A 19,436-nucleotide genomic window follows, 5' to 3' on the forward strand; every position below is an offset into this window, starting at 1 on the left:
CATTTCTCATAAATATACGTCCCATGCATAGAGACAAAAATATCATTCATATGGATTGAACACCTGGTAACCGACATTAATAAGATGCATATAAGAATATCCCCTATCATTCCGGGAAATCCTTCGGACATGATAAAAACAACATCGAAGTACTAAAGCATTCGGTACTTTGGATGAGGTTCGTTAGGCCCAATAGATCTATCTTTAGGATTCGCGTCAATTAGGCGTGCACTAATTCTCAAAATTAGTGATGTTCCCTAATTCTTAGGCTACCAAACAAAAAGGGGCATATTCGGCTTCGATCATTCAACCATATAATGTAGTTTCGATTACTTGTGTCTATTTCATATAAAAATTGCGCATGTATTCTCAGCCCAAAAATATAAAGGGTAAAAAGGCAAATGAAACTCACCTAATGTATTTTGTAGTAAAAATACATATGACTATATTCAACAATGCAGGGTTGGCCTCGGATTCACGAACCTATATTATTCATATATATATATATATATATATATATATATATATATATATATATATATATATATATATATATATATATATATATATATATATATATATATATATATATATATATATATATATATATATATATATATATATATATATATATATATATTAACACATATAATTATCATATAATAATAATCAAACCCGTTGGTATATATAAATTATATATTAGTTATTTAAAATAGTAATGTAATATTTATATAGTTATTATATATTTACTTGATATATTTTTATATCAATAACTGTTGGTTAGTTAAAATAAAGACTTTAATTAATAATACTAACCTAGTGTTGATAATATTAATAATTAGATCTACTAATAACAATATTAATTTTTGTTAATAATACTAGTCATTTCGTTTGTAGTAGTAATAAAAATGATATTTATAATATATTAATAATAATGATACTTATAATAATGATAATGATAATGATAATACTAGTAATAAAATAATGATAATGATAATGATGATAATAATAATAATAATAATAATAATAATAATAATAATAATAATAATAATAATAATAATAATAATAATAATAATAATAATAATAATAATTTAACTACCTCCAAATAAGCTTTTAAAAAGAAATGGCGTAGCCCGGGCTCGAACCCGAGACCTCTCGCTTAAACACCCATACGCCCAACCATTGCTCCGATGATTACTTTCTGTTTTAACCCGCTAGATTATATATTTATTATATACGAAACCGCTTACTTTTCTTCCTAAATTAAAACCAAAAATATCATCATCTAACCAAATCATCTTCTATAATTATCATCATCATATTTATGATCATCACTATACATCATCAAAATCTTCATCACCCTAACTCGCTGTAACCTCACCGTGTATCATCATATACATCAACATATCATAACACCCATCATCATCATAAAATCATATCGTTATCATTATCTATCTATCATCATCATCCTTAATTCGTCTCTGTAATATCACCACGTCTGTATCATCATCATCATCGAATAATCTAGCATCATCATCATAAATCAATATCTTCGTTATCATATACATCATTACCTCATATTCATCGTGATCATGGTCTCCACAGAATCATTATCATTGTTTATCCTTAACAAGTAAAAAAAATGCAACTTACATCCCCTAGTTCAGATTGGTCGTCCAAATGGTGTTTGATTTGTCCCACCACATAATTTATTCTACCACCTTTAATTTTCTTTAATCCTTACGGCTCAAGTGTGAAAAGAGGTACACGATGGCCCGGCATCAAAACTTTACACGGCTATATGCATTTATAATTGTAAAAATTAAAACCGACACTCTCCTCTTAAAACATGTATGGCCCATAATACCATCTTGTACTCTTCGACCCAACCGAAAATGGTATACCTCAGATGTGCGTTTTCCATATTTATTCAATTAACTTGTGAGTGGGTGTTACTAATACACTTTACCTAAAGCAATAACAGCTACACTTAATTTTAGTAATTTGGCTTTTCTTTTGATGAACTTGTCGGTCAATACATCTCCCACTTGCATATCTTTCCCTCTTAAAAGTATTGTATATAAATACCCAATACATCCTAATGGTTTTATTTTATTTCGTTAACCAGAGACGTAAATAAATAACTAAGAAATAGGCTGTTTTGTTCGCGTAGTCAGGGAACAAGAAAAAAAAATGAAAAAATATGGTGCTAGTTGGCGGTTCATGAAAAGAGAACTTATGAAGAAGAAGGAGAGAGAGAATGTGGCGGTATATTCATGGTTTTCGTATGTCAATTAAACCAGAAACTCGATCAAACAGAAGCAGTAGTAATTATGATGATGGTGGCGAGTTGTGGTGAGGTGATTCAAGGTGTCAAAGGGTGTAATGACCGATGGTGGTGGCTAAATGGGTTGAAGAATAAAGTGACGATGGTTGTTGTAGAGGTTCATTATGATGATGATCACGATGGAAGTTGACGGGTTTTAAACAAGTAAGAGAGAAGAGATATGGGGTGATGGCGGTTTTGATAAAAATGGTGAGAGTTTGATGATGGCATCGATGAAAATGATGATGATTATCAAAGGTGGTGAGTTGATGCAATCGATCAAGATATAAGTGAGTTACTCTTTGGTTTGCAGCTGGGAAACAAGTGATTCTCGGTTTGGATTGTTAATCGAACCCAGAAGCAGTGATTGAATTGAAGGTAAGGTGGTTGTTTGGAAAGGATAGTTCAAGGTGATGTTACTTGGAAAGTTTTAATTTAATGTTTCTGTTTTTCCATTGTTTTGTATTAGTAGAAGTTTATATGGATACTAAGATATGATTACAGCTAATGTAGTTAAATTAACGTCTGTTTGATAGCTTGATTTACTCGACACTTTCTTTATCTTGTCAGAAGAAAATTCATATAATTACAATCGATTGAAATTGAATTTGTCTGATATCATGACTAATTGATAAAGATTCGTACGATATGATGTAAGATGTAACAAACTTGAGTCAGGATTCAATCAGTAGCAGGGAATGAAGGAAAAACCAAAACAGACAAGGACACAAACAGATTGTAGGAATTTATTGATTTTAATTATCTCTAATTAATATTAATAATTAATTTATAATAATAATATTGATATTATTATTAATAATAATAAATATACTAATAATAATGATAATAATAATAATATCAAAATAAATTCAATAACAATAAGTCTAATGATAAAAGTAATAATGATAATAATAAAATTTATAATTTTTAGTAATAATAATATTATAACAATTTAAATGTATAAACTTTCATATTTATATATTATATGTAGTAATACTAATAATATTGATATTAATATTATTATTAATAATCATAAAGTGATAATAACATTAGTATAACAAATATATTTATTATTAAATTTAAATTGAATATATCAATATTACATATTATTAATTATGTAATATAATATATATTAAATAATAGTAATTATTTAATATTTAATATTTTTATATATATTATAATATACATACAATTAATAATTATATATATATATATATATATATATATATATATATATATACACACACACACACATATATGTATATATATTTGTACATTTATATATTTCACTACTTCATATATAATCATATTTTAAATATCAATTTAAGTTTTCTATCTAAATCACATACTAGTTTATTAATATATTTAATTTATAATATATAATTATTTACATATATATTTATTTATACTTACATTTCTGTTTACAATTATAGGTTCGTGAATCGTCGAAACTAGTCAAAAGGTCAATTGAGTATATGAACATAGTTCCAAAGTTTTTGAGATTTCAACATTACAGACTTTGCCTATCGTGTCGGAAACATATAAAGATTAAATTTAAATTTGGTCGGAAATTTCCGGGTCGTCACAGTTGTACTGGTAACTGGTAACCAATTGTTGACATGAGAACGCTTTCTAAAAGTATATAGCCGACAATGAGACAAAAATGAGTATATAGTCTGCATCGTGACATTTGAGAAAGTATATAGCTTATTTGTAGATTTAATCATTTAATTTATATTTTATTTTTCTCATAGAAATATATTATATTATAATTATAAAGTAAAAAAAATTATTATAGTAACCATTAGCGATGTGGTAAGCACATCAAAATAAATCAAAAAGGATTTGGCTAACTCATGTTCTAAGGGCATAAGCTATGAAAGATTAAATACACTTAAAATTTCCATTTATAACTGAAAATAAATTTATTAAACTCTCAAATGACCATTTATAAAAAAATATTAATTACAATTTACATTAACTTTGGAAATATTTAATTCAATGATTGTGCTTATCATATGCCCTTATGACATTATATAGCCAAACCTTAATAAAAATTAGTTGTGCCTAGGGGTGTGAATGGTACGGGAAGAATCGAAGACCGTACCGAACTAAACCGAGCTTTTTCGGTCCGGTCTTTGGTTCATAATTTTACGGATTTTCGGTCTTCGGTTCGGACCGAACCAGACCAAAATCGAAAAAACACTAAAAATACCTTAACCGTACCGTACCGAACCGAACCAATAATATTTGGTACGGTCCTCCGTTCATGTTTTTGCTTCAAATTGGGATTCGAGACGAAACCGAACCGAACAAGTTTGGTCCGGAACCGTACCACGCACACCTTAGTTGTACCCACTAGTAAATTCTTTCTCCGTAGTCCGGTTATTAAACCGGCAAAATCAGGTAACCATACCTTTTCCATGAAACTATTGCGCCCCAATACATAAACCAACCACCGCTGTCACAACCGTCCCACTAATCTCATTTTGCAAACGTGGCTTAATCACAACCGTAGATCTTCATATTCCCTGCAACTTAATCATTCAATACACAATATTTTCAAAAAACACCCCTATACTTATCCTTACTTCACCGTTTACCCTCCTCACTCTCTCTCCTTCAAGCAACCCAGTCGCTCATGCACCCACCGCAAAGTCCACATACCACATCCTTTTATTCGCACACTATAAACACAATTATGATCAAAGTTAAATCAACCGTGAATCAAAATTAATCAAATGGATGCGGTCAACGCACCGTACGTCGCCGGATACAGCGGCAATGTTCCGAGAGTATCGACGGAGGACTGGCGGTTTCATGCGACGGAGTTTGCGAAAGGAGTAGCGGAATTGAGCGTTGAATTCGGTAAAGGATGTAGAGATGTAGTGAAACAGAGTATATTGAGAGATGATTCGTTTGTTGTACGGAATTTGGGCGGTCCGTGTAAATCAGCTTGTATGAAACTCAAGTTTTTGAATCAGTATTTACCTGAAGATCGTGATCCGATGCATTCGTGGAGCGTGATTTCCGTCGTTTTCGCCGTCGTTATTGCAGGTAATTCCGGTTTATGTGTGCGTGTTTATCTAGAAATTAGAAGCATAACCGATTGTGAATTTAAGTTGTTGTTTATTGTATACTGATTTGTGATATATTGAGCTGATATATAATTGTAGATAAAATCGATCTAGAATTCAGGATATTTTTAACTTTTTGTTAAGATGATGAATAATGGACTTTTGTGTGTTTATAATAGTTTTTATTTATTTATTATTAGCTTAGAATTTAGAATATAGAATATTAGAATATAGAATATTAGAATATAGAATATATATATGTATATGTATATATGTATATTACTCCACTGCTCCACATATCTTTGATTCAGAGTAAAGAGACTGTTCAAAAGGGACATTTGATTTTGTTTGATTATAGAGTTATACAAACATGATGAACTGTATATCATGAGTTCGTGTCATGAAATGGTGAATTTAGTGGTGCATCTTAATATCTAGCATTATATGTTTAACGGCTGACTTACTAGATCAGCTAATTTGACCTAGATTTCATATATGGGAATATAGTGAAGTCACTATGAGATGAATTCTGTTATAATTTCGAAGTAAATCTACTTACATGGTAACTTAGTTTTGATAGATTATTTATATACTTGCTTTTGATACTATAGTTACATTAGAATACGTTGATATCAAATTGAAAATAACTGTTAGTGTGGTGAAAGAGCATGCTATTTACAAAATTTTAATGAAGGAATAAAAGAGCAATTGTAGATTCTGACTTGACTGTATTATATTATCATAGCAAACTTTATTGTTCCCCAAGGAGTTCTAGCTGCTGCTCAAAAATTAATAATTTATCATATGTTTGTTAAATGTGTGTGTGGGGTATTAAACATCTAATTGGCAATTGTCAACCTATTGCAGTTCTGTTTTTAACTTCCGAAAGTGATGCGACTGCTCCTATAATACAAAAATTACACATTCATCCTCCAAATGCTACTCGTATATTGTTACCAGATGGCAGACACTTGGCTTATCATGAGCAAGGCGTTTCACCTGAGAGAGCTCGATATACCCTAGTCACCTCACATTCATTCCTTTCATCAAGACTTGCAGGTAGAAATATGATATCAACATCCCTTCATTCAAACTAATAACAAAAATATCATTGAAGAGAAACGATTAATTAGTGTAATATTGTTTTTAATGAAATAGGAATACCTGGGATTAAGGCTTCACTACTACAAGAATTTGGTGTTCGTTTGGTTTCATATGATCTTCCTGGGTTTGGGGAAAGTGATCCTCACCCTGACAGGACACTTGAGTCGTCAGCAATGGACATGTTATACTTATCGTATGCTGTTCATATAACTGACAAGTTTTGGGTTGTTGGATACTCGAGTGGAAGCTTACACACTTGGGCTGCACTCAAGTACATTCCTGATAGAGTTGCAGGTATTTTTATTGTTCTGTTTCAACTATTAACAGTCTTATTTACTAAGATTGAGTGCATTCTTTTTTGTTCTGAACGTTGCTGACCCGAATTACAGGAGCTTTTATGGTAGCCCCTTTGCTTAATCCATATGAACCAAGCATGAATAAGGTTGAAAAACGAAGGACCTGGGACAAGTGGTCAATGAAAAGGAAAATTATGTACTATATAGCACGGAAATTTCCTAAATTTCTTCCATACTTTTACCGCCACAGCTTCTTGTCAGGACATCTTGATCAAATTGATAATTGGCTGTCAATGTCACTTGGAAAACGTGTAAGTAATTTTGAATCAAGATCACCTTACAGGTAAAACTATAGGTGGCATTTTCGACCCATTTACCTATGAATAGGTAATTTGGGTTTTCATTTGTCTTAAACTAGTCAATGGGTCAAATTAGTTACTTATATATTTCGTTTATGTAGATGTTTGATTGAAGAAAACCTTGACTTGGCAGGACAAAATTTTCATAGAAGAAGTCAAATATCAAGAATTTTGGAAGAAGGATTTGGCAGAATCTGTTCGACAGCTGAATGTAAAACCATTTGTAGAAGAAGCAGTTTTGCAGGTGTCAAATTGGGGATTTAGCATCAGTGATCTCAATATCCAGAAAAAACACCAACGTAAAGGCATCATCCAATGGCTCAAATCTATCTATAAACGACCACAAGAAGAGTTATCGGGCTTTCTCGGCCCAATACATATATGGCAGGTCAGTAATCATTTATTGAATCAGCACATACACCGACCCGTATACTTATATCCATTTTCTTAAACTGATATTAATTAATGTTAATAACAGGGGATGGAAGATAGAGTGGTGCCACCATCAATGAGTGACTATGTGCATCGAGTGTTACCAGGAGCAATGGTGCATAAGCTTCTATACGAGGGCCATTTTACTTACTTTTACTTTTGTGATGAATGTCATAGACAAATGTTCACCACAGTTTTTGGCAATCCGCAAGGTGCGTTACCCGTTAAAGTTGATCCGATAGTTACCACGATGAATGATACTATTGAAGAAATTGAAGAAACAGAGGAAGAAGAGGTACATGTTGGTTACACAGACAATAATTCAGATATTACTTTTGTTTAGTTCAGCTCAAGATGCGAATATTAGATGCATATACAGTCTGTTAGAGCCAATGACTGCACGCGTTGTAGTCATGCTAATAACACTTTGTTGGCTGGAGCACGATTAGTAAACCCCAGGAGCCGAGATACTTGATTAATTATACATGACAAAAGAATAGATTTGTAATCCCAGCTTGTGATTCGATCCATATTTATAGCCTTACATGCAGGATTAATCAGACAAATAAACACGGTGTTGTAAATGGATATGAAATATGAATTTATGTCTATTATAATCTTGTGTTACGTTTGATACTTTGGGTATACAATAACCTTCACTTTTCTAGCTGCACCCTGTGGGTCGTATTGGCGTTACTTCTAACGGGATATTATTGTATGTTAACAATATTATACGAAGCTTGTTTATGACATTTAATCAAGTTCATTTAACTAATTAACTCTAGTCACCAGTCGTCCATTCCTTCATTATCCTGCAATCTTTGAATGCAAAGTTTGAGTTGGTGTGTGGCTCCTGAGCTAGTAATGGACTAATAGTTGGGTTCATGATCTTCAGGTCTCAAGTTCAAACCCAGAAGCAATTTTTAGAGTGACCTGAGAAAAGGGTCAAAAACGATTACGGAATATCCTGGTTAGACCGCATACGTCTAAGTAAAAATACTTCCCTTTTTCAAATAGTCTGAACTGGAAAAAACCTTATATGTTTATTGTACACGATCCTCTCATAAACATAACACAAAGATGGTTCAAGTTGTGCTAAATCTGTAAAATGCTTTGAGTAATAGCACTATTATGATCACCTAGTTATGATTTCTTTTATTTCAGTTTGAGAAACACGGTGGATTTTAATATTGGATACCTAACGTAGAATGTAGGGGGATAATTCAGCTTTCGGTCAAGTTTTTGACCTTGACATATCAATGACAGACATAAAGGATGATTTGGAATCACGCATTCAATAAAAAGAAGGCTCGGTGACATTATAAATGAATAACATATTTAACGTAACAATGGCAATCCAGATTTCAAAATGATCAACAAAGTCGTTGCTATATTCGTACCAATGAAACAATTGACATTTACAATCAACAATGAGAGCATAATAATGTAATGGTTGTGTTGATGATACGGTTAACCATTAAAAAAGAGTCATATTAATATCTTTTTATGGGACTATGGTTCATCTATTCATTGTTCACAAGAGTCTGCAAAAGATTTATAAATTTGAAAACCAACTTTAATGATAAGAAAGATATTAAAATACATAATGAGTCACGTAAACCAGTTAATAAACACTTCATCTTACACGACAATAATATAAATCTCTAACGAGGGCTTTTGGATCACGTAGTGGGAGTCCAACTCGTGACCCACTCAGCGATTGCAGCTACATTTCGGTTCATGTCCTCAACAGAGTCGCTTTTCATTTCCAACACAATCTTCTCCTGATAACTATCTTTTGCTTCCTCCACCAAAACTTGAAATATTTCACATTCAATATTGTTGGTAAGTTTTGCACCCGAATAACCACTACAGAAATCAAACAGATATATAAGATATAATATACAGTTTGAAACTTATTACAGTGTGAAATTATAACGACAAACAACTCCTCAATAACGTTCGTCATTGCACTTTCCTTGGCATTTCTACAGCGTCTAGCAGATGAAGTTTCTTTTAAGATAAATTTTTTTTTTTTTTTAAAGATAAGAAAACAGAACCATGAGTCATATTTCACATGAGTGAACATACCGTTTGGTCAAACGATCATAAAGAACGGAGTTTTCAGTTCGAAGGACGGCCACACGGTCAAACCAGCGTTCTGGAAAAAAGTCGCATCCATGATGGTCCACAATGTTCCCTCCTCCTTCCATTATGTCCTCAAGTTCATCACAAACCTGCAAAAAACATTGAATATCGAAAATAAAATGTCTTACAATTTAAAACTTCAAGAGTTGAGTTCAAAGTGTAGGTGGTTAAAAACGTAAGTACCAAACGAATTATTTGAAATGATGAACTTGATACCATAGCACAGCCTCTAAGCTATCCATCTGATCAGTGTTATCATAACTTACTAATGATATACGAGTATTAACTTTCATCCGCTGATTTATTACTATTTGAGACTACTTTGGCTAGTTCTTCATAACCAAAAACATTTATAGATCTCTGTGCCTAGTAGGCTAGTACAATGTTGCAACTATAATAAAAATAGCACATAATTTGGTGACATTCATATTTTCTCTAGCACTTGTATGAAATTGCTAACAGTTAAGTAATTAACTAAACAAATGTGCTTATCTGTTTCATTCAAGCAACTTAATTCAACTCTTATATAAAACCAAAGTATTGGAAATTCTAACCAGTAAGCCGTGTTAAAGATGAACAGTTTGTAAAAAGATCAATTCTAATACCCCACCTCCATGTATATAAATCCTCTTGCAATGTATTTACTCTACAAAACAGTGACATATTCAACTTTCAATTACACTTACTGAAATCAAAGTAACAAACTTTTTTGTCAAAGAAACTCGAAAACCATCGTTCAAGTTTCAACCTTACCACTTTTCCATACAAAAAACCCGTCAAAGTAAGCCGAGATTTCATATATCCTTTATAAAAGGGTGGGTTTTGTACTAAAAGCCTACATTACATTAATAGAATTACTTGAACTTCCATGGAATTTTCAGGATATAAGTGAATCATCAACTCGAATAGTAATAACAAAATGTAATTCTTGTTACCAATTTGATCTGTAACAATAGATACTAGCTGATAATTCTATCCAAGTGTCAAATTGGCATCAGATAAACAATTGCTTACTTAAGCAATTTTGATACTTGTTTCAGGATATACTATATTATGATTCAAGATAAAAACATAATCTTAATTATTATACGCTATCAAGCTAAACAAACAAAGACTATCAATCTAACATTATTAGCCCATCAATCATAATATAATAAGAGTCATAAAAACAGTAATACACCAAGTATCCATAACAAAAAACAAAAATAAATACATAAAAGAAAGACTTACAAGATCTTCATTGATGACATAGCATTCAAGTTGGTCATCCCAACCATCGTGCAACTTTTTATCCTTAACAAGTTCTCCGATGTTTATATGTCGGAGACTTGTTGCTTCCGCCAACGCCGCAGACGTCGTCGTTTTACCTGTTCCCGGTGTTCCGGTTATTAGTATATTCGGTTTACTCCTAGTCATATCGCCGCCAATTTCGCTCTTTTGTGTTTTTCTTGTGGGCTGCGATTTGTGTTTAGGGGTTGTTTGGGGCTTAATCATATAGTGAATAGTGCTGTATTATTTTTCTTAAGTCCCATTTTGTGAAATTTATCCTATAGCTGTTTGATCATTTTGCAGTTTTTGAAAGTGTATGTTATCATTTTTAGGAAACAAATTGTAAATTTGCCCTCTGAACTTGCAAGTTGCAACACCCAAAACTGGACTTTAAATCGACCATTCTCAATAATCCAAGGTTATTTAAATTGGTGTCGTTTGTTTTTCGGTATGCAAACCTTATTATGTCTTTGTTGCGCAGACGTCATTTTTTTAAAAGGCTGGAATTTTATTATAAGCCCACAAGAAGCAAGCAAAAAAAGAACAATAAAAGGCTAAGAAGGAGCAGAAAATCCGAGCTCCAAACCACCAAAATAAAACGCCTGATACAAAACATCAAAGCTAAAATATGCAAAAACTAAACTATATAACTAATTGGATCCAACCTCCAATCTTCAAAGCATCCTTTAATCATTTGCGATCTGCTTATCAACCATAGATGAGATAAGGCCTTTAGAATTAGTATAAGATCTTCATTTAGAATTGAGTGTCTCGAAGTAGGGAGCGAATTCACCACTTTATTTTGCCATTTTCAAATCAATCAAAGGAGAATGAACCTCATTGCTAAAAAGACCTTACTAGCATTTTTCGAAGCAAGGATATAACTGGCTGCACTAGTCGTGTTGTTTACTCCATTCGGGACAACATCATTGATATGCCACCAAGCTAACAAATTTCTCCAAAGGGGGGCTATGAATCTACATTTAACGAAAAGATGATCGCACACTTAGAAATGTGCTTCTAGGTGATGCAGACATGATTAAGTTATTTTGCAGACATAAAAAAAAAACAATCTTCAGTATTCAACATACAGACTTTTAGACTACATCTTATTACAGAGATGGTTCACATATCTTCAGACAAAAACATCTTGATAAACAAACAGCACCTTAGATCACCCATGATTTGTATAGTTCACCATTTGCATGAATCAACATTCAACCATTCTTATGATTTGTATGCTTTAACATTTATGAGTTGTAGGGCACTCAGAAGAACATAAAACATACGCTTCTAGTTCAAGATTCACGATTAAGATAAATTCAAGATAAAAAATTAGAGTCAAAATCACATCTTTAAAACAAACCAATGTAATCCTAGGAGACATTTAGGGCACCGATAATTTGTGATTTAACACTCGTATGTTGCAACATTCAACAATTGTAGTAATTTGCATGGTTCAACAACTGTAGTAGTAATTTGTATGGTTCAACATTTGTATGAGTCGAATACTCATATATATGGCACTCAAAAGAATACATATGAGTTGTTATTATCTGTTTTCAACACGTATTCCACAACACGAAATTGTTGCGTGGCCGAGATAATGTCTCAAACTAGACAACACATAAGACATTTAAGACACAAGTTGATCTTTGGATGTTGCGGCTTGTGAACTTTTTTCAAAAAAGTATGAATCCTTATAAACAATTTCAGAAAAGGAAAGGATTGATACCCCGTTTTGGTACTTCAAACTTGGGATAACTACAATTTGTAAAACCCTTCAACGCCAACATGGAGCCATTTTCTTCTTCTAACCACTTGATTTATTATCAAGGTTCAATCACAAATTCTACACTCTCAATATTAAAGAAAATACATAGTAATAATAATATAATATGACTTTTCAAAAACTTTTAATCTGTTGTTTACATTTTTCTCCTATATAATATTATCATTGGACAGATCTTTATCATCATCTGTACTTTCAGTAACATCTTCTTTCTCATTCACATGCTCATTTTCCCCCAAGTCTTCAGTGGATGCACCCTTTTCATTGCTACCATCAGTGACATTGTTATTGGTTTCGGTACCATTAACATCCGATTGCATACTGTCCATCATACCCGACAACGCCAATCGTGGGTCCCACTCAATAACTTCATCGATTATGTTGGAAACCCGCTTTTGATACCTGCAACACACTCGAAATAGATCATTAGATACAAAGTATTACAACTGATTGATTTACTTGCTACTGAACTCACAAGACATCAAACACTGCATGTTGTAAACTTGTATAAAAAGTAGGCGAATTTCACATAGAAAAAAGTCAAAGTCAAACCTGGCCCTAGCAGCTTCATCAGGGGCATGATGCCTGAGCAATAGTATGGCTAAAACAGCCACAATTGCATAGAAGAACCTTGCTGTTAACTTTGGTTTCTCCTCCTCATCTTTCTTTGGCCAGAAACGGAATAGTTCACGCAGCGTTGCTTCTTCAGCTAGGATGTTTGGGAAAATCCAGATTCGCCTCCCAAGTAAAATCCATGATGCACCGAATATCAGGGCTCTCACTGTCACCATAACATATATTTATTACAAATTAATCATTAAAATATATAAGATCATAGTTTACAGTCAAAACAAACTCCATTCACAATATTAAACAAAAGTGCAGCTTTTATGGACAATCATTACAAGATTCAACATAAAGACTATTCAGGCCGATAAATCCGGTTACCTCTCCTAATTATTAAGATAATAGAAAAACAGCATACAGGGGTATATTTGCAGAGTAGCAAAATCTCACTGTACAAAACAGTAACAAGTCCACATAATCAGTTGATGCTCCAAAAAATATGAACAAAAAGAATAATAATATACTTACCCAAAAGCAGGCAAAGTATAAGGAGGAGTACCCCAGCACATGAATAGAGTATAAGCAGCTTTGCCTGGTGGGGATACACAGGAAATAAGCAGATTGCAAGGGTCAAAACGGGCCAAGATAGTGATAGAAGTGTTTGCCACAGTGGCCGCTTGTTTACAAACGTCCATGCAAAAAATGCATCATTATCAGAGAACTCTTGATCCTGTAGACAACACAAAGATAAACCTCAAGACCAGTTAATTTGTCAGGTTTGGAAATGTTAAAAAAAAAAAAAAAAACAAGATATCAAAAGCATACATATAGCACAACATATGCATTGTGATTATTATGATCAGATTATTAGAGGCCACAGATTCACAGCATGATCCAAGAATACTATAAACTAAAATTTTTGCAAAGTAATATGAGAACTTACAGGATAAATTTCCAAATGAGCTGGCCAAGTTGACAACTTTCTTTTTCCTGGACGTACGGTTTTCACAACACGATCACAGCGAACTAAAAGATTCTTGCTCAGCAATACATTGACAATATCTTCTACTTCTAGATGCCTATCTGATTCTAAGATGTCTTTGAGCTCTGGATGATTCTTCAAGAAAGTAACAAAATCCTTTCCCCTAAAGTACTCAACACGAGTCTCCTGCAACACAGCCCACCTGGAAACCAAGTCTTTATGGTCTCTCACTTTCTCAGCAAATGATTGGAAAACATCTTTCTTGTTCGCTTGTTTCTGAGTTAAAGAAATAAAACATTGTAAATACTATGATGTTATCATTATACACGTCAGTCTAGATTATACGGAGACAAGCTATAATATGACAGAGGCACAAAGCTAACAGAAACTTTAATGCCAGGCAAGTAAACATCAACAGTTCATACAATTATCTATATGATTTTCCCTTTCATGAGCACTTTACCTTACACAAGCAACTTTCACTTTCATCCTCAGCTTAAGTTAGGGTGATGAAACGGAAACGATGAAAATCCTTAGCTTACAGGAAAGTAACATATTTACAAAAATTGAAATACAACTTCTAACAACCAAGAGCTACCTACAGTACATGCATTGTTTGCCTCAATTGCTCCATGTCATTTAGCAGTACTGACGGAGTAATTATTTCCCATCTATGAAAAAACATTGTGCATAATAAAATCCTACAAATCACGCATATATCAATAGCAACTAAAAAATGTTAAGGATTGCATGTCAAAACAACCTTTTTGTGAACATAAATGAATTTGGTGACTAAGCAATAATGAAACTAAAATGAAGGTCTACCATCTGTATTATCTTATTCCCTTCACTCTCTTTTTCGCTAATACAACATTTTCAGCTTTTAAATACGTCCTACTAGAGACAAAATACTTTCTAGACAAACACATAAAACCCCAAATGGAACCACTTAGGCCCCGTTTGTTTTTTTTCTTATTAAGTTTTGTTGTATGAATATAAATAAGACGTCTGTGTGGAATAAGTGACGAATAAATAATTAATGTTTGTTTTATGTGCTGAATAACCGTCTAAATAATTGAATTTACCAAATTAACCATGTACATGGGCAGTTATTAGAGCAGTTACTAAAAAGTCAGGACCTAAATGAAAATTCACACTTATTTGAATTTTTTATCATTAAGATGTGACTTATTTAGTAAGTCAAAAACAAACACTTATCAGCGACTTTCCATATTAAGTTTATACTATTAAGTCCACTAAGTTCTAATCAAACATGGCCTTAGTCTAACAACAGGAAAGAGCAAGTGAACTCTTCCAAGAACTGTATACGCAAAATAGAAACTACGTCACAAATAATAAGGAACTTCTTCACTTATCTTAGCTCTCTCAAAATGGTACCAAGCTAAAACAGTTACCAAACAAATCAAGAGAACGGAAGGTAACAACAACAACAACATTCCACGTTACCAGATTACCAGCACTTCATCAGTAATTTGGATATATAACTTGGATCCACTATCCTTTTAATTATAGCGACTCCATTTCAGACGTACACATATATGATACACGTTGTTCTGGTTACAAACTAGCATTTGTAACCCTAGGCAAAACATTCATATCAACTTCACAAAATTCACTCAACAATCTAAATCAACACAAACAAATTTCACAAATAATAACACAATTTTAGTGAAACAATTATACAAAACTCATACATACACATACTGTAAACACTACAAATCATGATTCATCACATAGCGCATCACATCACAATTGAAAAACACATAATGCAGAACATTTCCTACACAATTTATCAAATACAGATCCAACGAACCACGAAAATCACAAAATGAAACCGTATAAACAAATGATAAACGAATGATGCGCATCGATTATGATAATAAGATCGGAAATTAACGAAAATAAAAAGTGCGATAAGTTACCCTAGGAGGAGTATCGGTGGCCGGATCTCGACCGGCGGAGTTTTTTACGGCGGCGGATAATCGCCGGGCCCGTTTCTTCTCGGCTCCGGCTTTCTTCATTTGTGCTTGACCTAGAATTTATTTTTTTTTTTTAAAATTAAAATAAATAAATATTTTGATTCTTATTTTAGTTTTTTCAGTTTTCGGTGGGTTTTTGCTCCGGTTTCATAAAGCGAGTAGTAAAAGCAGTAGTATTTGTTTCTCTACTATTATTACGTAGTATAACCTTGTCATGTTACGCGTCCCAAATCTGACTAGGATGGCAAAATGACCCGTACCGGATGGGTAAACCCGAAACCCGTTATAATTGAGCCGGGTCTGACTCGAGTTCATCGGATCATGGGCCGGGTATGGGGATGGTTACAAAAAAAATTCCGGGTTCGGGTATGGTTTTGGATAGAAACCCGTTTACCCGACCCGCACACCCATATACCCGGCCCGAAGAATTTTAATAATAATTTTTATGTAAAATTTTAGTATTAGTATTATATTGTTAATGTATGAAAGATTTCTCTTATTTGATTTGAAAATGAGTATAATTTTATTCAATATAATCATATACAACAAGTTTTCGAGATGCGATATTTTATATACTTTGTGTACATGAGTATTTTAGAAACTTTTCAATTAACTTTTTGTATGTAATATTTTATAATACTTTAAACATGAAGTAGTTAAGTTATTTTTCGATATTTTGATTTAGTAACTTTTTGAAAAATAGATGCAGAATGACTAATCGGGTATACCCGTTTACCCGTGGGGAAACCCGAAACCCGATAGTATGTAAGTAAATGGGGACCCGAAGGGTTTCGGACCGGGTTTGGGGCGGGGTTTCTTAATCGGGTTCGGGTCCGGGATTACCTAAACCCGACCCAAACCCGACCCGATGCCATCCCTAAATATGACTAGTTTGATATGTTTTCGTTTTGTTACTCATTATTTGATTTGATTATTCATTATCATTATCATTATCATTATATTTAATAATAATAAATTTATAAATTGATATAACTTTTTTTTTTTTTTTAAAGCAAGTAAGTCTTGATTATAACTATGAATTTACAGGGTATGATGTATAGCAAACATACAATGATAGTTCTAAACAAATTATGAAGGATTCGACTACACGCTATAAGTAATGTATAGCAAACATACAATGATAGTTCTAAACAAATTATGAAGGATTCGACTACACGCTATAAGTAGGGATTATGACCCCCGAGTTGTACTTAAAAGACAATCCGGAAATGAAAAGAGAGCCGTGTTGAACGAGCAACGACAAAGCAAATCGTAACTTTCTCAATGAATCCTGGAGCCATAATGATCTATTGCTAGCGTATGTTTATCCATAACAGAGTACATATAGATTAAAAACGGGGGCGATGAGCTGCAATGATTGTGCAGCTAGTGTGCCCAGCACACTTGATTTTCAAGATGCGCAGGTCTTCATCAAAGGTGCCCCATGTGAGTTAGCCAATCCCCGTCCAATTGTGCGATGATGCAACGAACGATGAAGGGTTTATTAGCCATTATTGCCACTCGAGGGATGCTTTTTTAATACGTTTGGAGATCCAACTGTAGCTTTGGGTTTGTATTTCGGTTAAGATTGTGACATGAACTTTCAAGTCATAATAGCACTATAACTTTTTATTTCTAGTGTTATATGTTTTAGAAGTTGTGCAATTAAAATTTTAAATACGATAATTGGAAGAACTTTCAAGTCATAATGGTAAAGGTCACGTTTTATAAAAACATAATGACCAGGGCCGGTCCTGAGAATTTAAGTGCCAGAGCGAGGTAGAAAAAAAGGCCCTTAGACATTAGATTTGCATATTGGTTTTGGTTTCGGTTCTGGTTTTTCGGGTCGGTTTTTTTGAGAATCGATTTTGAACCTTAGCAACATCGCGATTCAGCTTCTTAACTTGTTCCGCTAAAGTCGCATTCTTGTTGCCTAGCGTTTCCTATACGTTCATAACCAAACAATAACAACAATAATGAGATTCTAAAAATAAAAACCGCTCAAAAAATAGTTAAGAAAATAGAAAACTAACATTCTCTTGATTACGTGTGGCATTTGGATTCACCCTCCCAACACATTTAGCTCACGTTGATACAACAATCAGTGGGATCCATATATTCTATCCAACGTGGAAAATTATAATAAACAACCTCCAAATTCTGTTAGTTAGAATTCTCATATAAGGCTTTGTTTCATCCCACATCGGTTGTGACAACCCGGAAATTTTTGACCAAATTTAAACTTTATCTTTAAATGATTTAACGTTTCCGACACGATAAGCAAAGTCTATGAAGTTGAATCTCAAAATTTTAGAACTGTTTCATTACATTTGACTGATCTCGACGATTCATGAACAATTATATGTATGTATATATATATATATGTACAAGTAAAAACGACTTTCCTACAGTAAAACACTATTTGCTACAGTGAAACCGTATTGTGCTACAGTGCTACAGTGAAAACGAATTTGCTACAGTAAACACTATTTGCTACAGTAACACTATTTGATGTCGACGAACTAGCAAACAAAAACGGATAAGGCGGCCATGCGATCGCATGGCAAAAATACTGAAAACTCATGCGATCGCATGAGGTACTGTAGCAGGCCACATACTATAAAAGCTCGATTCATTCCTCCGTATTATTTTTTTTATAATATTATTATTATTATTATTATTATTATTATTATTATTATTATTATTATTATTATTATTATTATTATTATTATTATTATTATTATTAAGATTAAGATTAATATTGTTATTATTAATCTTATTATAATATTATTATTAGTAGTATATATACCTAAAATACTACAACGAGGTTATGAGCGTGTTACCTTCAAAATGGGTTTTTGAGCGGGATAGAGCTAAGAAAATTATGGGTTATTGCCAAGGAGGTTATGGGTAATGTTCGAGGGTATATTTGTGAATCAAATCTAGTGTTTATCATCTCCGTTACGTCTACGTACTTTTCTACAATATTGAATCTCAATATTAATACGTAAGCATTTATATTTTATATTTTATAAATTAATAGTGTATACATACTAGTGCTCGAGTGTATATATTTATACATGC

General features: G+C 32.8%; 3 protein-coding genes across 3 annotated transcripts; 1 reads left to right on the forward strand and 2 right to left on the reverse strand.

Annotated features, from left to right (window-relative positions):
- Nucleotides 1–4,940: 4,940 nt before the first annotated feature.
- Nucleotides 4,941–8,228, forward strand: LOC139864653 (uncharacterized). The gene is made up of 6 exons (XM_071853231.1): nucleotides 4,941–5,383; nucleotides 6,271–6,462; nucleotides 6,562–6,801; nucleotides 6,897–7,114; nucleotides 7,296–7,550; nucleotides 7,641–8,228. The coding sequence occupies exons 1-6, from the start codon at nucleotides 5,068–5,070 to the stop codon at nucleotides 7,935–7,937; spliced, it is 1,518 nt and encodes a 505-aa protein (XP_071709332.1). The 5' UTR covers nucleotides 4,941–5,067; the 3' UTR covers nucleotides 7,938–8,228.
- A 1,048-nt stretch (nucleotides 8,229–9,276) lies between these two features.
- LOC139864659 (adenylate kinase isoenzyme 6 homolog) lies at nucleotides 9,277–11,257 on the reverse strand. The gene is made up of 3 exons (XM_071853235.1): nucleotides 10,973–11,257; nucleotides 9,686–9,831; nucleotides 9,277–9,463 (listed from the first exon to the last, which is right to left on the reverse strand). Exons 1-3 carry the CDS (start codon nucleotides 11,234–11,236, stop codon nucleotides 9,277–9,279), a joined length of 597 nt encoding a protein of 198 aa, XP_071709336.1. The 5' UTR covers nucleotides 11,237–11,257.
- A 1,395-nt stretch (nucleotides 11,258–12,652) lies between these two features.
- Nucleotides 12,653–16,495, reverse strand: LOC139864666 (translocation protein SEC62-like). The gene is made up of 5 exons (XM_071853243.1): nucleotides 16,296–16,495; nucleotides 14,314–14,628; nucleotides 13,899–14,100; nucleotides 13,356–13,584; nucleotides 12,653–13,205 (listed from the first exon to the last, which is right to left on the reverse strand). Exons 1-5 carry the CDS (start codon nucleotides 16,392–16,394, stop codon nucleotides 12,953–12,955), a joined length of 1,098 nt encoding a protein of 365 aa, XP_071709344.1. The 5' UTR covers nucleotides 16,395–16,495; the 3' UTR covers nucleotides 12,653–12,952.
- Between the last annotated feature and the right edge of the window lie 2,941 nt (nucleotides 16,496–19,436).

This window comes from Rutidosis leptorrhynchoides, chromosome 1 (assembly GCF_046630445.1).
Source record: "Rutidosis leptorrhynchoides isolate AG116_Rl617_1_P2 chromosome 1, CSIRO_AGI_Rlap_v1, whole genome shotgun sequence".
NCBI classification, from domain to species: domain Eukaryota; kingdom Viridiplantae; phylum Streptophyta; class Magnoliopsida; order Asterales; family Asteraceae; genus Rutidosis; species Rutidosis leptorrhynchoides.